Source organism: Apium graveolens, chromosome 7, assembly GCF_009905375.1.
Source record: "Apium graveolens cultivar Ventura chromosome 7, ASM990537v1, whole genome shotgun sequence".
Taxonomy (NCBI): Eukaryota; Viridiplantae; Streptophyta; class Magnoliopsida; order Apiales; family Apiaceae; genus Apium; species Apium graveolens.
This window is the reverse complement of record NC_133653.1, coordinates 254,531,526-254,557,886: the sequence shown is the minus strand read 5'-3', so window position 1 is coordinate 254,557,886 and position 26,361 is coordinate 254,531,526. Positions and strand designations below refer to the sequence as shown.

Sequence of the window (26,361 nt, the reverse complement as noted above, 5' to 3'; positions counted from 1 at the left end):
TGAAGAAACTCGTGTTTAGCTCGGACTCGTCAAGTTTGAACATCATTTTTTGCTCTATAATTAAACTCGACTTGGTTTGTTTAAAAATAAATTAAATTCAACTCGGATAGAACGGGCTAGGCTCTATCATTTGCTCCTTTAATTTGTTTTAGAGTGATTAGTATTTTTGAGCCTCGGTAATGTCACTGATTTTCAATTGTCCTGTAACGCATGATGTCATGCATGACGAATTGGTACAATATTTTTAATTGACAGCTGAAACCAAAAAAAGGTAACATAAGTTCCATTAAACTAATCGGATTGGATAAAGGAGAGCTTTGAGTGACTAGATGTGTAAAAAAATTAAAACTAATCAGTCGCAAAGTTCCAAAATACTTGTTATTGTTTACTAATATCAAATTATAAATCAAATTGGTAGTTCTATAATATGTTTGATTATAGTTTTTAAATAGTAGCAGTTATTTACACTTTTTAGCATATATTTTAAATAATTTAAAGATAACCATTTATTTTTTAATCTTTTTCCTAAATATAATTATAATATTTTGAAAAGAATACTCTAAAAAATTAAAAATAGCGATTTTTTCTGTTTAAGAAAAAAATTAAAATGTGCTTATTTGAGACTGAAGTAACAATTTTTTCTTGAAATAATCAGATTTTTGGAATTATGATACAGCACAAACTCGAACTTATATTAATTTTCTAATATTTATTTGAATTTTGAAAACACCTTGTGGATCGTGTTTGTGTCATATTAAATAAAATTTATTAAAATATATAACGAAAAACAAAATTATTTTTCAACAACTTCCAGCACCTTGTTTTTAATCTAACCTACCACGGAACCGGGGTAATTTGAACAGTAAATTATGAAAATTACATTCTTGCCCTTTTCGGGTCACAATATTAAGTGGAAATTCAAAGCCGCGTTTGAAGTATTTTAGGATGAAAACTGATGTTGCTTTCTTGGTATGTAAATAAAAAAAATTCTGAATTTTGACTTTTTAATCCTTTTTTTCAATTTATTTCCATTGAATAAATGCAAAACTATGTTCCTTAAAATCTCACTTAAATTTCAACTAATTTGAAAAATATACTTTTATTCGTTTTTCCTCGAAAATTGGAATTATGGGGTGAGGGGATAATTCTTTACTGGAACAAAAAAAAGTATAAAATGGTATCCTTGTATATAATGTAGATAGTTCACTGGTTTCTTTACTTTTATCAATAGTAAATTTTAATTTTTTTTTATAAAATGTAGGTTGAAATTCTCACTTAATACAAAAAAAATTATTTCCCCTATCAAATTTTATTCATGAGTTTAGCTATTTTGTATGGAAACAAGATTTGGTACATGTGATCCGTTTATTAAGTTAAAATATTTATGATATATGCACCGATAAATTATAATTTCCAATAATTTTAGAGAATGTGAGATTTGTTATTATCTTAATTGTATTCTGATTAAAAAATTTTAACTTTTTCAAGAAACATAATTTTATGCAATTTTTCAAGAAAACTCGAAATTTGACCAAAATTATCACCGGAAAACATGGACAGAGACAAAAATACCTAATATTCCGTCACTAACAGTGAAATGAGTGGGTGAAACTGCTTCACTACTTGAGTTAGGCTTATACAAAAAGTATGTAAGAAAATACAGTAAAAACAAGCTCACCCTGAGTTATAATTTATAAATTCATTTCCACGTTCTTATCCTTATAATAAAGTGGACTTAAAATATTAATAATAATGCAAAGGTGACATGGATGTTTGGTGTTGATAAAATATTTTAACATTTTATTTTTATATAATTGTACTATGGGGTAGCTGAAAATCTTGCAATTATATCTGATTAAGACTAAAAACCTCTGTTATAAAAATCGGTCGATTTTTCAAAAATCGCCGATAAATTGCTAAAAAATCGGTTAAAAATATTTGTCTGATTTGACTGATTTCCAATAAATCGCCGATTAATCATCCAATTTTTTAAAAATCATCCTATAAATCGTAAATTGGTACCTCAACCTAATAATTCCGATTTCTGAAATCTATAACACTACTAAAAAAACACATATTTTTGTGTTTTAAATGGTGTTTTCTTGTTGGACTTGTTGTTGGTCTTTGTTTTCTTAAGTTGTACTCTTTTACCATCTTAACCTCATAAACCAATTCTTTAGTGTAAAAAATCTAGAAAGATTGTATCTTTTTAGTTCTTTTATTGACTTTAGGTACAAACTAGTCAGAACCTTAACTTTTGTTCTTGTCTTAAACCTAAGCTTTTGTTTATCTTCTTACTTGTTTTCAGGGTTTTGAGCTTTGACATAAAGCCTATATAGTCTAGTTATCTGTTTCTTCAAGTTATCAGTTGATTCTAGTTTTGATTGTGATTCTTCAGGTATTGTTTAGTTTTGTTTTGTTTTGTGATTCTTTATATCAAGAACTTTAGATACATAGTTTTAGTTTGTGGTTTTTAATCTGTGTATTTGTTTAGATACATATGTTGATGCTATTAATATGAATATTGATTGATTTATTGATTTAAGCATTTTTGATTGATTTTACTTGTGAGTTTATTTGGTTTGACTCTGACACATGATTATATTTATAGGGTGAGCTTTCTTAAATTATAGATGGTGTAATCTAATGGAAACCCAGTTTCTCTAATAGGTCTTCATCACAACCTTCAGGTGGTCACAGGGAGCTGAAACGTTCATCTCGACTACCTACTCCAAATCCTAAGTATGTGTCTGATTCGGATACTTGGGATTTGGAATACGGTAGTCGAGCTAAACGTCTCAGCTCCCCGAAGGGTGTGATGAGGACCTATCATTCTCAAACTTGAAATTCTTTTCTTGATGGTTAGGCATGTCTAATGGGTAGTAAATTAATCCGAATTGCGTTTGTTTCCAACTTCTGTGTGTAGATTCAGGGAACTAATACTTAATTGATTATTCTGGTCGAAGAGTGTAAACATTGTCAAGTTAATGACAATATGGAAATGGAATACATGTAGACCTTGAAACGATCAGATAGTATAGCAACTCCAACAGCCTCTCCAGTTCTCTTCTCTGTCAGGTTTACCTGATTTTAGTTTGCTTTGTTTTCTTCTTCTCTGCATCTTCTGGAACCAACTGCTCACTTCCTCATCAATTTTTTGAATAAAAAGAGTGGGATAGCTAGTTCTTGAGGAACCCACACATTTTCCAAAATTGTTAAATATAGTTCATTAATATTATATAATATATATTAATCTAGAGAGCCAAGTGACCGTTGTTGTCAGAGATGCTCGTAGTGGATAGCTGGGTCAAATTGGCTAGAAGACGTTCATGGATATCTTACCTTTTGTGTTTGGGTTCTATTTTATTAGGCAACTTGTATTCCAGCACTTCAAATAATTAAGTCTGCCTAGAACTAGTACTTGAATTGACACAGGTGGAGGTTGTCGTTCGAACTTTTACTCTTTAATTGATACTGCCTCTTTGATGCCATTACAGATAGCCCAGACTAAGGATAATTAATACTTTGATCAGCTGTGAATTCGCAAACCAGGTTTGTTTTCCACTTAGTTTATTATAATTCCATTTTTCTTATGATTACCTAAACTTGAATTTATCTTTAAAGAGGTAGCTTTAGTTTCTTCTTGCTGAAATCAACGGTATCTTGATTCTTTGGTACGAATTTGTCATTTGTGTGTTGGAAATTTTGCAGCAATGTACAGAAAAAGAGAATTTTTTGTAGTAATGCAGGCATTGCTTTCCATTTGCATCTATTTATAACTTGTTGGAAAAAAAAACTGCATGTTAAAATGCACATTATTTAAGGTGGTAGTGACTCCAACATAGGTACAATATTGTCTGAACTTTTATCATTTTGATTTACTGGCTTAATTTAAAATCTCCAATATGATAGTACAGTGTACGTTCTAATTGAATTGATTGCTCCACTGATATTTCTTACTGAATTTTGGGCCAGAACCATTTCCGTTTCTTCTTCATCCTCGCCTTCTCTTTCAGGGCAATGCATCTACTAAATGAAATTGTGTTCAACTTCTTTACAGATCTGTAGTTGTTTGTCAAACATGTCTTTAGTTGGTTCTTCTTCATCATCATACGGAAATCGTAAGCATTACTCACTATCTGGAAGCAAAAAGATATCTGGCTTGTCTGCATCTATTGTCAGTTCTAACAAACCTAAGATCCTTTATGGGACTGGATCTGACAGCACCGAGAGTTACGATCCAAACTACATACTTGACTCCCCATCCAGTGAAGTTGTCCAGCTAGTGGAAGCCCAACGGTTATCTAACTCTCCTGATGCGGCCACTAGAAATTTTGATTCTTCTCTGTCCAACTATCAGTCAGACTACTTGGAAAGTCATTTTACAGAAGCAATGGACTTTGATGAAGATCAGATGAGATTAAAGCTGCAGGAGCTGGAGAGGGAACTTCTTGATGAAAATGACGAAGATGATTCAACGTTTGGTCCTAATCAGAGCATGGAAATTGAGAGTGGATGGGCAAACCCTGTCCACAATGTACCAATCAATGACTCACCAAAAGAATCTTCTTCTTTAGAATCTAACATAAGTAACATCAGCAGCAAAGAAATAGCCATGATTCCACATGATAGTCCGAAGCAATTGCTTTTTGACTGTGCTGTCACAATTTCAAACGGAAATGTCGAGAATGCATCCACCATGATAGATGAGCTACGACAGAGAGTCTCAATTCAAGGTGAACCTTCTGAAAGAATTGCAGCATACATGGTGGAGGCTCTTGCAGCTCGAATGGCTACCTCTGGAAAAGGTCTTTATAAAGCTCTTAAATGCAAAGAAGCCCCGTCTTTAGATCGTCTTTCAGCCATGCAAGTACTCTTTGAGGTATGCCCTTGTTTTAGGTTTGGATTTATGGCAGCAAATGGAGCAATCATAGAGGCTCTTGAAAATGAAAGCAAAGTACACATAATAGATTTTGATATAAACCAAGGAAGTCAATACATTACTCTATTGCAAACACTTGCTAATTATCGTGGGAAGCTGCCTCTTTTGAGATTAACTGGTGTTGACGACCCTGAATCTTTGCAACGTGCAACTGGAAGCCTTAAACTCATTGGGCAAAGGCTGGAGCAACTTGCTGAAGCACTTGAAGTGCCGTTTGAGTTCCAAGCTGTGGTAGCCAATACAGAGGCAGTAACTCCTGCAATCCTGGACCATCATCCTGATGAAGCATTGATTGTGAACTTTGCTTTCCAGCTGCACCACATGCCCGATGAGAGCGTCTCAACTGTAAACCAAAGAGATCAACTTCTGAGGATGGTTAAGAGCATGAACCCAAAACTTGTAACCGTTGTCGAACAGGATGTAAATACCAACACTGCTCCATTCCTACCACGGTTTGTCGAAGCCTACAATTACTATTATGCCATCTTCGACTCCCTAGATGCAACTCTTCCAAGAGATAGTCAGGACAGGATGAATGTCGAAAAACAGTGTTTGGCACGTGACATAGTTAATGTCGTTGCATGTGAAGGGGAGGAAAGGATAGAGCGCTATGAAGTTGCTGGAAAATGGAGAGCGAGGATGATGATGGCTGGTTTTGAAGCTTGTCCTATTGGTCCAAGTGTCAATGTCTCAATTCGAGAACTTATAAAGAGGTATAGCGATAGATTCAAGGTTAAGGAGGAGATAAATGCACTTCATTTTGGGTGGCTAGACAGAATCTTGATTGTTGCTTCTGCATGGAAGTAATGGGCTTATTGTAAACTCTTATAACTGAGTGTGTGATTTATTTGAACCTTGTTTGCCTTCATAATGATACATATGTTAATATTAGGCTGCCTGTTTACACATTATATTTGAGAATGACCATGCTCTTAACCTGTGCTAGTGTAGAATTTTAGTTTCACTGGGAAAACATTGAGTTCGTATATTTCTGTATGATGAATGCAACATCCTGTTAATATATGGGGAAAAGTATGTGACAAGCATGATAAATCTTAAATAATTTAAATTATTGAACATTTTCTTTCCAAAAAATACTAAAATACAGAGCATTTATAGATAACTAGTATTTGAAGCTAATATTTGATCAAATAAAAAAATTACCTTTACAAAATCAATCATATGAACCTTGATAAACGCTTTTATACGGTACATGCATGTAGATCCGGAGGGAAATGGCATGAAAATTAATCAATTTGATTTTATTTTTTTCCGACATTCAGAATTGTATCAACTAGAAATCAAACAAATGCTAAATATTTCATTTTAATTTATGGTTCATCACCAGTGCATCCTCAGTTCATACACGGATTTTTTTTTACACATTAGTAAAAATATAACTGTAGTTGAATTAGCATATGAAGTACCTATACATTTGTGGTCTTTCAATACCTATATATTCTATATAGCAGTAAAAACGGCCTTTAAATTTCTCAGCACAGCAATAGTAACCTTAATGTAGATTCCGACTGCTGCTTCTCCAGTCATTCTTGGATCCAAGGTGTGGGGATGACAAGAAACCAGGGCGGTGGATTATAACAGAATAGTTCCTTTTCTCAAGTGTCAGAATTTTTGCACCTTCAAAATTATACTTTCCACTGTGTCAGAATGCTCAGCCTTGTAAAAGCTTTGGTGTTCAAGTAAACAAGCGGTCAGATCATCGTATTTTAGTGCTTCACTCCAACAAAACACAACCCTACTTCAGCTTGGGCTTGCAGCTCTTCCAAAACTTTGATTATGTGTTCCCGGTTTGTAGCAGTTTCCACTTGCTGAGTCAGCATTCTCCTCAATCTTCAAATGATAAAAGAAATGAAAAATTATAATGTAGCTAAATAAATTTTAAGAGGAATACCACTGGAAGGAAAATCAATCTTCTTTGGAACACGTAAACACACCGTGTTGAGTTTACGAATTTCCAGTTACAGGGTTTCGAAAAGTATAATGATTACAAACAATTTAGACCAACCCCCAATGGTCTAAATTAATTAAAATAAATAAATTAACCAATTTAGCTATAACAAGCCTTATAGCATTCAAATGCATGATCAAGAATACCTGTACAGGCAATTTAGGAGAATTTGCTCATAGCCTCTAAACTTTAAATTAAACAAGATACTTATATGTCAAATCGATCACCACTCGGTCAGGTATCGTCTGTATGAATTTAAATTTATACAAGATACTTTTATGTGAAATCAATATGTTTATCACTACTTGTAATATGTTATCTTACTACACCGCTGGAGCCTGGAGGATATCAGACCACTTTTGTTAACGCATATATGAAGATAAAAAAAATCGGTGGGTAAGTTTTGAAAAAATACGGAGGTTTAATGATATGCGTACCTCTGGACAACTGCAGTGTCCCCGTGACCAGTGCAAATGATTAGCATGGTATTTGTAGGTAAACTGGTGTACAAAGCTTTGACACGGGTATTTAATTGATGAAGGATGTCCTTCAATTCAGAGGTAATCTTGCACTTGATGGTTTTTCTTCCTCTAGACAACTTGGTACAAGTAATTAAAGCTACCATCTCTGCAAGTTTTTCCTTCAATTTAGCATCATCCTCTGCTTGCTTCTTTAGAAAGGCATTTAATTCTGAGAATTGTGCCCATACAAAATGCACCTTTTCATTCTTCACCTGTGAGTAAAAGAGCAAGTTGCAATACTGATTATACATATTCCCACCTACTCTCTCAAGATTTTACAGAAAATGAATATTCAGAGTACCTCTTTTTTGGCTTTTATTAGAGCTTCATCATCAGATGATACTGGAATTGCATTGGAGGACTCAGATGCATACCGCTTCACAACAGATATGTTGTCAATAACAGACGATGTTTTGCCGCATTCACCTAACACCGTAAGTAGTTTCTTTCGCGTGAATGAAGGAGGTGCACCGAATTCAGGACCTAAGTAGAAGCAGCAGAGCCAGACAAAAGCAACAGAAATTAAGTTACTACGTCACATAATTTCCAGTAAAACCAGAGTCTTAAGATAAGCAATGGCATTAAAGGCTTCCTTAATATAAAAAACATCAATACTCATTTCCCATGATGAAAATTAAAAAAAACAATGATCAATAGAGCAAACATAGAATAATGGTTACAGAATTAAACGAAGCATTGTCCGTTGATCCGGACAAAATAATACACTTTCAAGTGATATGATGAAAAATTTCATCTGGTTTTCTCCCGGAGGATTGATCCTTTTTTACAATTACACTGGAACAAGTTGAAGATCACAAACATATTATGCTGCCTAGAATCAATATACCTAACTATGTTAATTGTTAATATATATATTTACTGAAATCCACATAGAAATTATATGAATGGGGCTTTTTTGTCGACCTAGATCCAAGCAGTCGAAAGAAACAAAGATTGTGGTTTACTCTTTTTTCCATATTCCTAGTTACTGTTACCATTTAACCAGATGGAGGAGTTAATTTTGTATCTGTAAAAAATATTAAAAAATATAGTTTCATAAATTTTTATATAAGTTCTGTATTAAATTTAAGGCTTAATTATAATTTAGCCCTTAAAGTATAACCTGATGTACACATGAACCCTTGAACAAAAAAATTTGTACAGTGTGTCATACTTGAAGGGTTAAAATATACAACTGTTTGCTTTAAGGGTTTATGTGTACAGTGTGTCATACTTTAAGGGTTAAGTTATAATTAAGCCTAAATTTAATAAAAACTCCCTCTAATATTGGGTTGGATGATATTAAGAATAAGAACAGATGCCTCTTCAAAAGAGAATCCCAATGTCATCATAATTTATAATAAACTTATTATCTCCAGATGAAAGCATCTTGCGGAGAAGAGGATCACGACAAAATTGCTTGCTCCCACTGTCTCACATCTCCTTTACTGAAGTAAAAGGGAATTACGTAAAATGAGAAATAATTGAACAGGACTCTGATAAACATTCCTTTACTCAATGTGAATATCGGAATTCCAAATTTTATAAGAATGATGAATAGTAAATACACAGAAATGCGGGTAAATGTTGTAAACATGATTCTTCGGAAACCAACTAAAAATGTTAAGAGAAGTTAATAGCATGACAACTAAAGTTTATGCTCAAAGTTCATTAAAAGAATTACATTCTACTATTAATTATGAACCGAAATTTAAAAAGAAAAAAGAAAAAAAAAGTATACATAACATTCCAGACAGTGAGTGACTTTGCTTTGAAAATAAACCACTAAATATATATGCGTTACAATTTACAGGTAACCATTTTCGGGGAAGCATACCATTTGAATTTTTTGAGCATACCAAAATGTTGACTAAGCTAAGATGACTTTATATTCTTATCCATTTTCGATTGCATCGGAGAGCACAAGTGACAAAATTTAGGTACCAGATTTATCATATTTTAAGCAGTTCATCCTTGTCTAAACTCCAACAACAGGGAAAAGAAAAAATAAAAAGAAATAAACCTAACTTAATCTAGAAAGTTAATAATATTTTAAAGGCAATATTTTAATGCCCTTAATATTGAAAAAATCTAATATCAAGAGTGAGTTGTTAAAATAAATATAAACACTTACCATGTCTTATTTTCAATAACGCTAGTTCCAAAGTAGCTTTTGCATCTTCAATACTATCATGTCCATTTCTTGATTCTTGTATCTCTCTATCTAAATACTTTCGAGTGAGCATACGAAGTGACAATTTATAGGTGCCACCACGTGAATGCTTGTACAAAACTGATGTATCAATCACTAGACGATGAGATATCTTTAGTGCTAACAAATCATTCTCCAATGAATGCCCAACCAAAATTGTTTCTGCGTGAACCAGTTGTAAAAATTCTTCCTGCAAATAGTATGTGGTATGTATGCACCAAAGGCACATAGATTATGCAAGTTAGAAATTTGATACGTGTTATAACCGAAAAAAGATAGGCTTAATGTGCACCTGAATATCTTCAAGGGTAGTAGTCACTGGATCCAACATTTCAGGTGTGATGCCACTGTACCTGCACAATCAAGTAAAGTCTCAGCCACCATATAACAGTGCCTTTCTCATACAATCAAATTTGGCATGTCTAAACAAAGTTGCAAGCCCAGCGGGCTAAGGCTTTGTTCTCAGAAGGTAGATTTGCATGAGTGTTCAGTTTGCAGAGTTGGTCTTAGATGTTATATTAAATCTTTTATTGTTATATCCCACATGGGTTAGGTTGGTTAAATTTGAAAATCTTTATAAGCCTATGTCTACAACTTAAGTCTACTAATTTTAAATAAGATAGTAAACTTGGGATCGGTCTATGGTGTGTTGACATACAATCCGGGGTTGGGGTGTCGCAAATAGTTCAAAACTCGACCGAGCCGCAAGCATGCCACCTGGGGTTTGTTTAATTGCAGGCTCAATGAAGACATCAACCCAAGTAGGTGGAGGTGAATTTAACATCCTTCATCGGTTAGTTGGTCCAGGGCACAAGTTTACAATGCATAATTCATTTCCTTGCATAGGTCTTGCCCCTATAATTGCAGCTATTTTATGCTTAGAAAAAGAAAAATCAGTGCTTTAGCTTTTGAGATTTAAAAACTTGCAGACTTTTATGCAGCAATCACTTGCATTCAGCGAGAGAAACAATGCCGAAATTGATTCGGTTAAAATATAATTAAATTAAATCGCATAAAGACATATTGATTTAATAGGGGCTATTTATTACAATGTAGGCATATTATCCTTCCTTAAGCTCATTCCACAAATATTCCTATAATTCGTTACCTCCTCCTCCCACTGTTTACTCATTCCATTCTCCTAGACATGTCTTTTACAACTTTCACAATCTTATTTCAACACTTCACTTTTCCTATCTAATGTCCTCTTATCTCCATCCTGCAGTGAACCTCTAATTTTCCTTCAGATGAAATTTTAGAACTTGTAATAACAGATCTAAACATTTCACATAGCAGGCAAAAACTGAAAGCACTTGATATAGGTAACAATCTAACAGAAACAGCATAATTTATATGCAGGCATATATCTAAGTTTCAGAATACGTACCTGGTATTGTAATTAGTAATCGGGTTCGATGGTTTTACCAATTTATCCAGTAACACCTGTCAAAGATATAACCAGAAAATATATAGTAAAACAATTGAACATGTGTTACTAGCTATGTTCACCAATAAACTAAAACAATTATATCTATTCATTTATCTTGGAAGTTGAACTCATAAAATTTAATAGATTTCTAAATTTATTTATTTATACTTATTAAATTAATAATTTATGAATCTAATTACAGAGGGGTAAATTGTTGGGACATATAAGGGGAATGAATTTGGTTTAATTAATGAGTATATGGGTATAAACGTCATTAATTAATACAGAGGAATAAAATTACACCAAAGTTCATGTTACACATTTCATACATAGCAAAATGGTTGGAATCTTTACACAAAAGTAGAGCAAAAGGAGGGTCATACCCTTGGGGTTAATGAAGGTCATATATTGAAATTGAATATGTAGAACCAGTAAAAAGGGAAGCGACAAAAGTGCAAGTTTGTAAGCCATGGAGAATCAAAAGACATTAAAATTGAATATATTTCCTATGTTACTTTCTATAAAAGAAGCAAAAGATTTTTAAAAAATTACCTGTCCCTTAATATCCACCACTGTCAATCTCGTGAGCTCAAATCCCTCTTTAGTGATACACTGAAAGAACAAAGAAGAACGAATATACAGCATAACTTCAACATTTGAAAAGAAATATAATATACAGATAATAATGATATGGCACTTCCAGAAATTGTCCAGAAACATCGAACAACACTGAACGTCTGAACCCTGCCTTACCATTTCACAATCAAGCGCCAATATTTCGTGGGTAGGAGCTCCTGAAGGAGACGGAAGAGTTGAAACAAAATCTGCACCAACGATGTATCTCATTAGCTTTATCAAGGACAACCAAACAACTTAAAGGTGAAGGGAATAAAAAATAAAAAGGAAAGGGTGTACTATATATATTGTCACCTGGTTGACTACGGAAGTAACCATTTTGTTCTAGTTCGGTCTCTGTGAGTGTGTAATATGACAGGGGAAATGGTAAATCTTTCGGGAGATCACCAAAGGATAGATCTAAAACAGAATCACAGGTCCCTGCATCGAAAATAGTTTACTATTTTACTTCTTTTAATCCAGAAAGCACTACTCTACAAGTCTACAACTTTATAGCTGGCGTATACCTTGATCAGAACTCTGATTCTGAACAGGTTTGCAAATAGGCTGAGCAAAATCCCTTTTTCTTTTCACCTTGCATGTAAGAAGAGCATCTATAGTCTGTATACCATCTGCTACACAGCTATCAACAAACAAAAAACCAGAAGAATAAACTTTCAAGAAATGCAACACATGAATCCAATTTTCTGCTAGAAAACATAAATGTCACCAACCTTAGAGCTGACACTGCTCTTGGAACGCCACAGTACTCTTTGAAACTGTGGAGTACCTTAGACTGTGACAAGTAAAGACCTGCGTCAAGGCCAGGTACATAAAGCATAACAACTTTGGGAATCAGGGGTTTGTTCTGCATATCGAAAGACAATTCAGCATTACACACACCGCAAAAATTATATATGATATGCACATGCGAATCTGAAAAAGACAAATCCTTCTCAAACAAAGAAATGGTTATATCAATTTTTTTTAGTAATAAAAAAGATATAAAAAAATGATTTGTGCGTAATTATTTACTTTAATGAAAATCCAGGACGGCATGAATCCTTCAGCTAGCACCCAGGTGACAAGTCCTTGCATGTCCTATGACATAATACAAAAAAGATAAATTAAAAAATGCTCCAACTTCAGATAACTGAATGAAATGCGATATCTATTGTCATAAAACCTACTTGGAAGTTCAAAGTGGAGTCTGCCTCTGGAAGCTTAAAGACAACATCTGCTTTTGCCTGCGCCATATCGACAAGTAAAGCATTATACTAAGGTGTAACAAGCATGAAAGGCTACATGATTGTAACTGTCCACTACAATAATGTCGTATAGGTTAAATTCACAGGTAAATCTAAAACAGAAAGAAATATCAGGTTTTTTGACAGTGTGGTTTCCAAGAAGCATTATCTAGCACTACATATGTAAACTGTAAATCCCTAATTTTCTTTGCAAGGGCAGAACACAAGAAATCTACTTGTAACTAGAAAACCCGAAATAGTAACATTAATGGCGAACTAAACTGGCAAATGGCTAATGATAGCTTGTTGCTATTGCATAATCCCCATCCAAATATTACACAATTTTTTTACAATGCGGCTGAAGAAAAATCTATGGCAAGTAACATCATTCTTTTCAGGTGTTGGAAAAATTACCACATAAAGGGAAAGATAGGCTTAAAATACCATAATCCAAAAATAAGTTTGTAAATACTAATGCAATCCGCATGTTACAAATGTGTTCATATATCCCACAATGTACCGCCGTTTTTTTTCAACAAAAGCATTATATACAATATTTTGGGCCATCTTTTCATATCGTGTAACTTGGAGAAATGGACCAAAATGTCACTTTGGGGTGAAAAATGGTCCAAAATGTCACTTCTGGAAATTATGGCCCAAAATATCACTTCACTATGTTACATCGTGTAGCGCCTACACGATGTAGCGTTTTGCTTCCCTTTTTTAATTTTTTTAGAGCCATAACGTTACTTCATGTACCGTTATGATGCAAAACGCTATATCATGTAGCGTTTTGGTGTCAAAACTCTACTCTCTGTCACGTTTTGCACATTAAAATAAAAAAAGTAACATGATGTAGCGTTTTGGGCTTTTTGTTTAAACGCTACACGATGTAAGTGACATTTTGGGACATTATTTTTAGAAGTGACATTTTGGACCATTTTTTAACCCAAAGTGACATTTAGGGTCACCACCAAGTAACTTGTTACCACATCGTAATTTAGTCAGGTATCTTTCCTTTATTTCCCCATTCTGCGAAATACTTTCCAAAACTCAGTTTCCCTCTTCTCAAATCCTAACCCCCCCCCCTCCCCAAAATAAAATAATAAAAAAAATCCTATCTTTATTCAACTTAATCCTTCCTAGCATTAGTACCACCATCGCATTTTCCTCATCATTAATACAACAATCACAAAACACACCATTACCAGTTACACATTTAATCATACAAGCATTAACAATTAAAAACACACACACACACAAACACAGTGTATATATATGAAGCAAGAAAATCAAGAAAACCAAGAAAACATATGAATTAAACAAAAAAACAAAAAGGGGTTGCAAGAAAGGAGAGAAAACAACCTCAGGGCCATAAATATTGAGATATGGGTTATTTATGTCTCCATCTGTTTCATGGGAGCTTTGGCACTTGATGTTGTTTGAACTCATGTTTTGGAACATAAAATCTGTATGTATATGTGCACAAAACTTGGAGGTTGTGAAGGGTTTTGGCCTGTGAAAATAATAATTATAGGTATTATTACAAGTGGCCACCACAGTGGTCATTCAGCCTCCAATACAGCACAGATTGTTTTTGGGCCTCCTGTAAGCGAGCCTGTTCGGGAAGTATGAAAAAGAAGAAGCTGAAATATAATAATATAATAATTTTATATATGTTATTTTCGATTTAACTATCAAAATATTAAAATTATGGTTATTTTTTTTATTTATTTGTCCCACTAGTTTTTATGCAAAATAATAAAATACACATATATAATGTTATAAAATGCGCTACCATTTCGTAAAAAAGTTAATAAATTGAAAAAAATAAAAGTTAATAATCATTTGGGAATGGTTATTTTGGTTAGTAAATTTAAAAAAATAAAAATAAATAATCATTTCAGAATTGTTAATTTTGTTTATTTTTTTTTTTAAAAAAATAATTACATTTATCATTTTTCATGTTTTTATCCCTAAGGTGGATACGAGACTGAGTCCTGTGTGAAACCAATTTTATTTCTATTATTTTTATCTTTATTTATATTATTAATACACATATCTGATATAAACTAAATCAATGACTCAAAATTATTAAATAATGATAATTAAATCAATATTTAAATTAATTTCTCAAAAATATTTGAGGTTTTTATAAAAAGTAGTAATTTTTCATTTTTTAAATTTTTTATTGACAAGAATAGATTTTTAAAATAACAATTACAAATACAATTTTGCAATAGGGTAACACCAAAATCAAACTTGAATGTAATAAAAAATAATTACAATTTTTAAAAAACACGTAAAAAAATTGAAAATCGTATTTTTATAAACATTTTAAATAAATAGCAAAATTGTAAAAAAAAATAATTTTTTTAGTAATTTCTCTAAATATTTTAAATAATATGCTCAAATGATACATCCAAGATTGAAGATCCAACCCCAAGCCCATACCATTCTTATTTCCAACCTTTTTCTACGAAAAAACACCTTTCGCAGAGGGTACACCCTCGTATCATGTACCACTTCTCTTTTCTGACTGATACTGTAAGAACGAGTAAAACTACAAGTTTGATGAAATAGGAATCGCAGTTATCAAATCAGTTCAGAGATAGTGTAACTATATATTGTCGTGCTTAAGATCGCCATGATCGAACGTTTAATGAACGACATACAATTTGCAGTTGATCAGCATTACAGCTCAAACAAACAGGGTGTTTTGAATAACTTGCATATTTAAGTCTTGCCTTCCGTGGAGTGCAAAATTGTTTTTAGTTGATTATGATCTATTTGTTTTGTTATCAATCGTGATTAAACACAAGAAGTTTCAGACTTGTTATGAACTCCATTATTGATCACATAGTAGCTTGAAATGTATTTATACAATTGAAGCTATACAGAGAAAATAGAAATCAGATCTAACTAACTAACTAACTTTCTAATATCAACTACATAAATACTAACAATGCTATTTACAAATATGTCCTGATTCTGATACACTAATGCTGATGTGATGCTGATGTCGAAAGCTGTGATGTACTACTTATATCTCTGTTATTTTGAATCTCAGCAACCCCCCTCAAGCTAGGGATGGGGAAACTCATGCCAAGCTTGGACTTTAACATATTAAACTGAGGAGATGGAAGAATCTTGGTAAACAAATCGGCTAATTGATCATTAGTGGGCAAATATGATAATTGAATGAGTCCTTCAAGCACTTTATCCCTGGTAAAATGGCAATCAATATCGATATGTTTTGTTCTCTCGTGGAAAACTGGATTCGTGGCAATGTGCATAGCAGACTGGTTGTCACAGAATAGGGTGATGGGTTGCAGATTAGTAATGCCAATGTCATCAAGTAAACGCACTAACCAAGCAACCTCAGAAGCAGCTGCAGCCATCGCCCGATATTCAGCTTCAGAAGAGGATTTTGAAACAGTTGTCTGTTTCTTAGATTTCCAGCTGATGGGAGATGAACCGAGAAGAAGTAAATAACCAGATACAGATCTTCTAGTATTGGGACAAGCAGCCCAATTAGAATCAGAATAGGCCTTGAGAGTTAAAGCATTTGATCCATTAAGGACAATTCCTTGGCCAGCTGTACAAGCCACATAGTGTAGGACATGCTCCAAAACTTCAAAATGATGTGATCGTGGTAAATGCATGAACTGACTAAGTGTTTGCACAGAATAAGATAGATCAGGTCTTGTGTTGGTTAAAAAATTAAGTTTGCCAACGAGAGTTCTGTTAAGCACTGGATCAACATAAAGATCCCCTGTGTCAGCTGATAACTTCAAGTTTAATGGTAAAGGAGTAGATACTTTCTTGAAGCTAGTAAGACCAGAATCAGCCATTAACTCTTTAGTAAATTTAGCTTGAGTCAGAGTTATACCAGACTCAGTGTAGCCAACCTCAAAGACCAAAAAAAAAATGTAAGTAGCCAAGATCTTTAATTCCAAAACACTTGTGAAGATGTTCCTTGAAAGTCGTAATGGTATCAAGATTAGTACATGTTATTATTATGTCGTCGACATAAACGGCAACAATTGTAATGTCAGTACCAGAACGCTTAGTAAACAAGGAATAGTCGTTCTTGGATTGTACATAACCCTGACATTTGAGCTCATGTAACAGATTTGCAAACCACTCTCTACTGGCCTGCTTTAAACCATAAATGGATTTCTTCAAATGATACACTTTGTTCTCAGGGTTGGGAAATCCCTCAAGCACCACCATGTATACCTTTTCATGGAGCTCACCATGAAAGAAGGCGTTATTAACGTCGAGTTGAAATATCTTCCATTTGTTGTGAGCAGCTAGGGAAAGAATATTGCGGATTGTTGCCATTTTTACAACTGGAGAAAATATTTCCTGATAGTCAATTCCATACTTTTGATTAAAACCCTTCGCAACCAATCGTGCTTTAAAACGCTCAATGGAACCATCTGCTTTAAGTTTAGTTTTAAACACCCACTTACAGCCGATGGGCTTCTTTCTTGGAGGCAAGGTTACTAAATCCCATGTATTATTACTCTCTAATGCTTGAAGTTCCAGGTTCATAGCTTGAACCCAACGTGGATCAAGGGAAGCTTGTGCATAAGAGGTTGGTTCTTTTATAGAAGATGTGTGTAATAAAAAAGCTTTGTGATCATTTGGAAGAGGTTGGAAAGATACAAGATTACAAACATAATCATGTAAATGAGTCGGCTTATGAACCTGCCTAGAAGAACGTCTAACAACATGTTCAATAACCGGTGGAGTATGAGAATGACTAGATGTATCAAATGATTCTGATGGATTATTTGTAGAAAATGATGAGGGAGATTGATAAAAAACATCAGGTAAATCAACACAATGATGGGCCTCAGGATTAACATGAGCTGGAAGAAAAAATTGAGTAACGGGTATGGAAGGCAATGCAGTCATATGAAAGGGAAAGTTTTTTTTCATGAAACTTCACATCTCGAGAAATAATAATTTTATTAGTAACTAAATCGAGTAACTTGTATCCCTTGGTAGCAGCCGGGTAACCAAGAAAGACACATGGATGAGCCCTGGGTTCGAGTTTGGTTCGAGACTATTTAGAAGTGGAAACAAAGCATAAACACCCAAAATAACGGAGTAAAGAGTAATCTGGTGCACTATCAAACAAGATTTCATATGGAGTGATATTGCCTAATTTCTTAACTGGCATTCGATTAATGAGAAAGGCAGCACATTGTACGCAGTCTCCCCAATAACGAGAAGGTAAATTAGATTGAAAAAACAGTGCACGAGCAGTTTCCATCAAATGCTTGTGTTTACGTTCGACCACCCCATTTTGTTGGGGTGTGTCAGGACAACTAGTTTGATGCAAGATCCCATGAGACTGATAAAGTTCTAAAATTTTACCATGGCAAAGCTCTAGTGCATTGTCCGTACGAATGATTTTGACACTAGTACTAAATTACGTGTGAATATATCGAAGAAAAGTGTTTAGAATAGCAACAATATCAAGTTTAGATTCCATAAGGTGCACCCAGGTGGCTCAACTAAAATCATCAACGATTGTCAAAAAATATTTGCAACCATTGTGTGTGACAGAGTGATATGGACCCCAGACGTCTAAATGAAGTAGTTCAAATATTTTTGAAGTATAAATTTCACTAGAAGTAAATGACAAACGATGCTGTCTTGCAGCAGGACAAATGGCACAAACACAATCAGATAAAGCATTTATATCTAAGTGCTTTACAATTGTACTGAGTTTTGAATAAGGCAAATGCCCAAGTCTAAGGTGAAACAATTTAGCTTCATCAAGCTTAGAATTAACAACAACATTAGCTACAGGTTGATGATGAATAATAGACTATAAAGTTCTATTCAGTGTACATGACAAGGAAGGTCGAACAGCAGTGTGAGAGAAGAAGTCCTCATCAACAAAGTAAAGCCCATCAAACTTTTTACCAAGAATTTTGGGTGGACTCATTGAATGCTCCTGAAGCAGACAAGAATCGGAAGTAAAAGAAATGACATGAGTAGTATTCTGAACAAGTTTAGAAACTGAAATTAAGTTGAATTTGAAAGAAGGGACGAATAGAACATCAGTAAGTTCTATAAGATTGTTCAACTTTATATTTCCAACATGAATGACTTGGACTTTAGTTCCATCAGGGATAGTTATAAAATTTTTATCAGAAATTTCTTTAATGGTGTGAAAAAAATTCATGGAAGAACACATATGGTCAGAAGCCCCACTGTTTATAATCCAATTATTTGCACGAGATGAGGACAATAAACAATAAGAGGTACCTGCCAAAAGTGCATTGCCAGAGTAAGAATTGTCCTGTTCAGAAATGTTGTTCTGAGCCAAAAGTTGCATAAGCTGATTATACTACTCCACATAAATGTTAGAAGACTGTGATCCATCTCCATTATCAGATGATTCTTTGATAGACTGGGATTCATCAGTTGTATCGGTTGTAGTACAAGCTGCAAATTTCCTCTGCTGATTGGTTTTGAAACCAGGTGGATATCCAATCAATTTAAAACATCTTTCCTTGCTGTGACCTGGAATTTTACAATGGTCACAAAAATAGTTGATTTTCCTTTGCTGAAAACCTGTTGAACCAGTTCCAGAATTGAATTTCCCAGCAGAAAATGTTCTATTGAACTTTGGAAGACCTTGATAACCAGTGTTAGGAAACTGTCTAAAATTATTCTGACCAGCAAAAGCAACAGGCTCCTGTACTGTTAGCTTAGAAATCTCTTTATGCCTCTGTTCCTGGAGTAGCATTCGATAGACCTGTTGTAGGGTAGGTAGTGTGTCCATCATCAATATGTGAGATCTCACATTAGCAAATTCATTAGACATTTTCATAAGAAAAAACATGAGCCTCTGATCCTGTTGAAGCTTGAGAACCTTCTGAGTAATGTTGCAAGTACACTGTGCACATTCACATTTAGGTAAGGGTTTGAGATTATCAATCTCATCCCAGATTTTCTTCAACTGAGTATAGTATTCAAAAATGGCAAGTGTATCTTGTGAAATCTGAAAAATTCCTTGTTCCAAAGCATATAACTGTGCTGAAGATGCTTGACCAAAGCGCTCTTCAAGATCAAGCCAGATAGCTCTTGCGGTATCAACGTACAGTATACTTGCTGCAATCTGAGGATCTAAAGCAGTAATAATCCATCCTGTGATCATACTATTGCAACGAGACCAAAACTTGTATTTATGATCTGTAAGTACAGGTTTAATGAGTGTTCCGTCAACAAACGACATCTTATTCTTCGTTGTGAGACCTATGACCATAGAACGCTTCCAATTTCCATAAGAAGTTCCATCAAAAGGTGTATTGACTAGTTTCATGCCAGTATTATCTGAAGGATGCAAGAAATACACACTAGAAGGATCTTGTGTCAATTCTATCTGATTCTCAGTTTGAGCAGCCATGAGTCAAATCAATTGAGAAACAAGTTTTGTTTTTAGAGTAAGATTCAGATAAATGAGATAAATGAGAAGGACGATGATTCGAAAAGTGTTTACGATTGATTTAGATGTTTGGAGAAACTTAGATCGATTAGATCGAATTTTCAGAGATCTGAAATCGAATTCCGTACAATCAGTAACAAACTCAAAACAAAAACGAAGACGGAAAAAATAGTATAAAACTACAATTACATACAGATTACACCAAAGATCTTCAACAATCAGATTATCGAACAGATTACAAGTATTGTATAGAATGAAAACAAATCGTAGGATCAGATCAAGAAATTATGTAACGATCTTACTTGAATCGATGCGAAGACATAAAACGAAGAAGATGACAAGAATGTATGGCTCTGATACCATGTTATCAATCGTGATTAAACACAAGAAGCTTCAGATTTGTTATGAACTCCATTATTGATCACATAGTAGCTTGAAATGTATTTACACAATTGAAGCTATACAGAGAAAAGAGAAATCAGATCTAACTAACTAACTAACTTTCTAATATCAACTATATAAATACTAACAATGCTATTTACAAATATGTCCTGATTCTGATACACTAATGCTGACGTGATGCTAATGTCGAAAGCTGTGATGTACTACTTATATCTCTGTTATTTTGAATCTCAGCACTTTGCAATATTTGAAGCTATGTTTCTATTATAGCATCTACTACTTGTGATCAGACATGGTCAATTCACTTCTCTGATCGAAAAATGTTTTTGTTTGTTTTGGTAAGTACAATTAGTTTGACATTTAATTTTACTGGCACTTCAAGTCATTCGTGAGGCTTCAGATACATTTTTCCAGAAAGCAGTATCTTGTCAGATTACGAGCTTGACTCTGCCTGGACACACTTTTACTTCTGTTTCTGAGAAGCTGAACTAATGGAATTCCAACATTATATTGAAACAAGAATCAGACGTCAGGGAGCACTTTTAAGAGTGAACGATACAAACACAAAATGAATCGAAGACTAAGCAACTCTCACCAAAGCACCAGCAGGCAAATTTCAGGATTATTCCTTTCCAGGTTTGTTCGTATTGAATATAAGTGTATGTACATTTTATACATTATGAAAAAGAATTACCAAACTGAAAGCACTTTGATGCCTAACATTGTAAGGAGGTCAGCTTACTTAATAGAGGATTTGAGCACTTAAGCTTACTACACTTGTAACTGATCTGACTTCAAAATATACAATTTCATGACTCTTTGTATTCGGTCCATCAATTCTAGGAGCTACACAATAGAGGGTTTGAGCTTAAACAAGAGATCAGCTGAAATCTGTAGGAATAATAAATGAAAGATTTGGTTTCAATAAGTTTAGACTTGTCTTAATCAGCTTTTGTCGAGTTAAAAGCTGTAATATAGTCATTTCATGTGGAGTATTATGACAAGTTACAGATGCTGCATCTCATATTTAGAGTTCGCCAAGTTCAAAATTTGTGCTAGGTGCGCAATTCATGTATTCTGAATTGTATTTCATACTTCGGGTTCCATTCAAATCCAGGAATATTTTTAATGAGCTCTATTACTAGGATAAAGATTTTGACAAAAACAGAATTTAGATGAAGGGTACTTTTTAGCATTTTTAAAAAGCTTGTAGAATCTGCATTGTGAATTTATGGGACATTATATCGAGCCCTCATTCTGTAGAACTCTGCTCCCTATCTGATGCACAGTTCTCTGAATTGTTACTCTAAAAGCTGAAATTGTAAATTATCTGGGAAATGCATTATCATCATAAACAGCGTTTACCAGCTCATACTCATATATGACGATATGTTGAGTTATAAATGGGCATATGACACTTGAGATCATGTGTCATGTGCGGTTAATATTTTACTTAAACTAAAACTGGAATAGGTACAAAGTTCAGTGTCTGTGTAAAAGAGGGAGGGGGGAGAGAGAGGAAAGATCAGTGTCTGTGTAGAAGAGGGAGGGGGAGAGAGAGGAAGAGGGAGAAGGAGAGAGAGGGAGAGGGAGGGGGAGGGAGAGGGAGAGGGAGAGGGAGAGGGAGAGGGAGAGAGGGAGAGAGAGAGAGAGAGAGAGAGAGAGAGAGAGAGAGAGAGAGAGAGAGAGAGAGAGAGAGAGAGAGAGAGAGACTGTTTTTATAGGTGCTCCTGCATGGCAGAGTCGAGTGTTTTTGAACAGATCTAAAATAACTGAACTTTCTGAAGCATAGTAACTAAACTACTTGTGAGAGTGAAAATATAACAAGTAGATTTTTTCAGAATCAAATGCATAAAGCTAGTGCTGACCCATCTAAGAGTTTTGTGAGGACAAGCTTTAACTTGGAAGGATGAGCATTGTATATAATATCATCCACATGAAATCAGCACCACAAGCACCTTACATACCTTGTCACCATATCCACTTTATTCCCTTCACAACTTCACAAAAAAAATTTAAAGATACAGCAAATTTAAGAAATTATGTGAAGGAAATAAAAAAGTAATTCAAACTACCTTCTTATTCTTCTTCTCTATCACTCTTTTAGGACTCCATCTGTTTTGTTTTGTATAGATAGAATAAGAACAAGCCATTCATTATTTACCCAAGTGAGAGTATGGAGAAGTGTTTCCAAGTGAGTTCTTCAATGGTATCAAGTACTAGTGCAAGAGCTAGTGTTTTGCACTACTCTCATCATCATTCATTTCCTTTTTCCATGCAAGATAAGAAGGTTAATAATTTTCTTCCAAGTTCATGTAACACCAACAGATTGACTGCTGCTGCTGTCTCGTTTTCTTCTTCTGGTTCGCGCAATCTGAGGCGCCCTGCCCTTGGCATTGTCTGTAAAGCTGTTGTAGATACAGGTCCATTCCTCTCCTTTCTCCTCCACGCATACACACACAAACAGGAATTGTACATCGATAAAACCTAATTAGTTTAGTTATAATTTGTTTCATGTTTATGAATATTAGGCATCGACAACCATCAGGCATTGATATACATTTTCTTTAAGCAAAAAGACTTATTCTATACCTTGGTTCTTATCTACAATATAGAAAGGAACATAATTTTCTTTCAACTGGAAGTTGCAATTTCGTTTAGAATGTCCTCAATTATAATATGGATATGAATATGAATATAAAAAATCTGGCCTATATAAGAATCAGAGAACCAAATGTTTTGCACTTTCTTGTATGTTGTTTATTGGTTGTCAGAACTCAGAACTATGCATTCAAGTGCAAAATATATGGTTCTCACAATTTTCCAGTTCTCATTCAGACCTGACAAGCCAATCTTAGTATTTGCATAATTATGTTCATGGCACGAAATAGTTGGCTCTCACAATTTTCCGGTCCTCGGTTAAACCTGACCAGCTAACCCGAGTATTTGCCTGATTACATCTTTTCATGGAAGGAGAATTTACCATATATACATTCCATCTATGTTACTCGAATTCGGCTATAAGTGTCCGACATTGATATGTGTCCAAGTATCTGACTCAGCAACATTTGGAAAAATATACATGTTTTTGGCCTAAAAAAAGTGTCCAAGTCCGACCGTCCGAGTGTCCATGTACAAGTGTCGAGTGTCCGACACGGGTACTCGAAGGTAATATGAAGAGTCCGGGTGACATAGCATTCCATGACAGACTTTCTAGGCATTTTGATTCATGTAGAAATTGTTTGAGAATTCTGCTATAGATATTGTAATGCTTTCTCTATTGTGTTTCCACAACTGCACGAAATTTCTGAGGAAATTAGGATAAAATCTGATATGAAATCTTCAATAAATTGCAGTTCAAGTAGTAACTGAAACTACATGGGACAGTCTTGTTCTTGGAAGTGAACTACCTGTTATAGTAGATTTCTGGGCACCTTGGTGCGGACCATGCCGTATGATTGCACCTATTATCGACGATTTGGCCAAGGAATATGCTGGAAAGGTTAAATGTTTCAAGCTCAACACCGATGAATCTCCGAATGTAGCAGGAAAGTATGGAATCAGGAGTATCCCTACAGTCTTATTTTTCAAGGATGGAGAGAAAAAAGAGAGCATCATTGGGGCAGTTCCCAAGTCTACCCTCTGTAATGCAGTAGATAAATATATAACAAGCTCTTGAGTTCATCTCATTCAAGATTGCTACTCAATTTTTTACGTTTGTATAATGTAATTATATTAAGAATGACTTTTCTGGAGAATCATTTCTGCAACAAATAAACCATTGAGTTCCAATTAGTTTTACACCTATCCTCTGGTCACAATAGGGTTGGTGTTTTGCTGTACAACACTGGTTAACGTACAGTTATGCACATTTTAGGAAGTTAAAGTTTCACGTCTCAGGTCGTGTTCCTTTTTGAAAATTGTCGAGTTGGTCATGAATCTTGTTGCTTGATGAGGATCAAAACAGAGTAAATTGCCTCCAAGGATCCAACACAGATGGATCGTATGAACGCTTGAAATTTTGTGTTCTTCAATTATTGAATTTATTATTGTCTAATTTACTCCTTTTTATTATGTTATAGAAATCGGTCTATTTTTCAAAAATCACCGATGAATCAGTCAAAAGTATTTATTTTTCAAAAATCGCCCAATAAATCACAAATCGATACATCAATCGATTAGTTCCGATTTTTGAAATCTGTAAACATATTTTTTAATCATATAAAAGGGGCACTAATGATATTCTTAAGTGTACGCTAATCCTCGAGAGCATATGCACGGATAGCATTAAAAAAGCAATTCATGAGTTTTATTGATGATCTAGTATGAAAGTAGGATGTTGCGGAGAAGTTTTCACTCCATCAAATATTGATGAAGTATTAATTCATCACTTCCTCCATCAATTTTCAATAGACTTGCTGATAACCATCAATTAGTGGGATGTGCTTATTTAAATTACTTTTATTTGTTTACCGATGCTTTTGCTACTGTTTTAGTTCAATTCAGATTCACTTATAACATAAATTTTTACACACTCATATATTTTCATATATTTTGTGTTTTATATAAATATATATACATATTTAAGAAAATAGGTATTAATTGGCGAGAAAATTCCCAAAATATCCACATTTCAGCATCAACAGTCCCAAATACCCAGATCTGAATTGTATGGCCCTAAATACCGACGGGATACGCATTTTGAAAAGGAGTATTCAATTTTATAAAAGACACGTATTTGGTAAATGCGCATCCAGGGATACGCATTTCAGGTATGCGTGTCTAGACTTATTTTTTTAAAAATTTTAACAAAAGTTCCGCATTACACAAATGTGTATCTTGTTTTATTTTATTTTTTTACTTTTTTCAATTTTTTGTTACTGAAATAAAAGAAAGATGTGCATGGGACACAGACGTATCTCGTGATGCGCATTCTAAAAATGCGTATTTCTAGATATGCATGTATCACATGATGCGGATGGGAGACAGACGTATCTCGTGATGCGCATTCTAAAAATGCGTATTTCTAGATATGCATGTATCACATGCCTGTCAGGAGGGTATTTTGGGTCATCAATTTCGAATTTAAACATTTTGAGCCATCTGTTTTCTGTGGTGGGTATTTAGGGTCATCACCCTTGATTGGTTACCCTCCGAAAAATTACAATTATGTATTTTTTGGACTCGAGAATCTGTTGATATTCAAACAAGAATAATTTATGGGGCAGAATTCATTCTCGTAATTTTAAAGAATGGATGTGATTTTGAGATGATTATAAATTTATAAAAATATGTTATTTATAAAGATTTTTCAATTTATAAATTTAAATCAAGACACGTGATAGAATATGATTCAATAAAAATCTATCCGAAAATCTAAAATTATCAACAATTTTATCAAGAAAATCTGATTATCCGTAGTCTATTATTGCTTTCGAAAATATTATTTGTGGGACCGTTACATAATAGATATTTAATCTACTTTATTAAGTAAAAAAGCTAATAGTATGCATTTTTTATTTGATGAATACTAATTAATAAATTAATAGA

At 34.0% G+C, this 26,361-nt stretch overlaps 4 protein-coding genes across 5 annotated transcripts; 2 read left to right on the top strand and 2 right to left on the bottom strand.

Moving 5' to 3' along the window:
- Positions 1 to 2,203: 2,203 nt before the first annotated feature.
- Positions 2,204 to 5,833, top strand: LOC141671023 (scarecrow-like protein 1). 2 transcript variants are annotated; one of them, XM_074477096.1, is made up of 3 exons: positions 2,204 to 2,398; positions 3,498 to 3,552; positions 4,061 to 5,833. In XM_074477096.1, the coding sequence occupies exon 3, from the start codon at positions 4,082 to 4,084 to the stop codon at positions 5,747 to 5,749; it is 1,668 nt and encodes a 555-aa protein (XP_074333197.1). In that variant the 5' UTR covers positions 2,204 to 2,398; positions 3,498 to 3,552; positions 4,061 to 4,081; the 3' UTR covers positions 5,750 to 5,833. The 2 variants fall into 2 exon arrangements, with proteins under 2 accessions (XP_074333197.1, XP_074333196.1); XM_074477095.1 differs by having other exon boundaries at positions 4,017 to 5,833.
- A 419-nt stretch (positions 5,834 to 6,252) lies between these two features.
- LOC141672895 (small RNA degrading nuclease 5-like) lies at positions 6,253 to 14,554 on the bottom strand. Its single transcript, XM_074479590.1, has 14 exons — positions 14,301 to 14,554; positions 12,879 to 12,935; positions 12,724 to 12,789; positions 12,423 to 12,556; positions 12,216 to 12,331; positions 12,004 to 12,129; positions 11,827 to 11,897; positions 11,626 to 11,685; positions 11,032 to 11,087; positions 9,937 to 9,997; positions 9,567 to 9,834; positions 7,734 to 7,915; positions 7,349 to 7,644; positions 6,253 to 6,793 (listed from the first exon to the last, which is right to left on the bottom strand). Exons 1-14 carry the CDS (start codon positions 14,502 to 14,504, stop codon positions 6,670 to 6,672), a joined length of 1,821 nt encoding a protein of 606 aa, XP_074335691.1. The 5' UTR covers positions 14,505 to 14,554; the 3' UTR covers positions 6,253 to 6,669.
- A 3,712-nt stretch (positions 14,555 to 18,266) lies between these two features.
- On the bottom strand, positions 18,267 to 22,645 carry LOC141671716 (uncharacterized). The gene is made up of 2 exons (XM_074478034.1): positions 19,227 to 22,645; positions 18,267 to 18,912 (listed from the first exon to the last, which is right to left on the bottom strand). Exon 1 carries the CDS (start codon positions 20,368 to 20,370, stop codon positions 19,309 to 19,311), a length of 1,062 nt encoding a protein of 353 aa, XP_074334135.1. The 5' UTR covers positions 20,371 to 22,645; the 3' UTR covers positions 18,267 to 18,912; positions 19,227 to 19,308.
- Positions 22,646 to 22,832: 187 nt separating this feature from the next.
- On the top strand, positions 22,833 to 24,612 carry LOC141671717 (uncharacterized). Its single transcript, XM_074478035.1, has 2 exons — positions 22,833 to 23,234; positions 24,168 to 24,612. The coding sequence occupies exons 1-2, from the start codon at positions 22,988 to 22,990 to the stop codon at positions 24,488 to 24,490; spliced, it is 570 nt and encodes a 189-aa protein (XP_074334136.1). The 5' UTR covers positions 22,833 to 22,987; the 3' UTR covers positions 24,491 to 24,612.
- The last annotated feature ends 1,749 nt before the right edge of the window (positions 24,613 to 26,361 follow it).

Bases quoted from the DNA above. Each gene is read 5' to 3' on its own strand.
- LOC141671023 (XM_074477095.1), top strand. From the start codon at position 4,034: ATGAAATTGTGTTCAACTTCTTTACAGATCTGTAGTTGTTTGTCAAAC.
- LOC141671717 (XM_074478035.1), top strand. From the start codon at position 22,988: ATGGAGAAGTGTTTCCAAGTGAGTTCTTCAATGGTATCAAGTACTAGT. The intron at 23,235-24,167 runs GTCCATTCCTCT...AATAAATTGCAG, and splicing joins TAAAGCTGTTGTAGATACAG to TTCAAGTAGTAACTGAAACT.
- LOC141672895 (XM_074479590.1), bottom strand. From the start codon at position 14,504: ATGACCACTGTGGTGGCCACTTGTAATAATACCTATAATTATTATTTT. The intron at 12,790-12,878 runs GTAGGTTTTATG...ATTATGTCATAG, and splicing joins ACTCCACTTTGAACTTCCAA to GACATGCAAGGACTTGTCAC. The intron at 7,645-7,733 runs GTACTCTGAATA...TTTTACTCACAG, and splicing joins TAATAAAAGCCAAAAAAGAG to GTGAAGAATGAAAAGGTGCA.
- LOC141671716 (XM_074478034.1), bottom strand. From the start codon at position 20,370: ATGGCTGCTCAAACTGAGAATCAGATAGAATTGACACAAGATCCTTCT.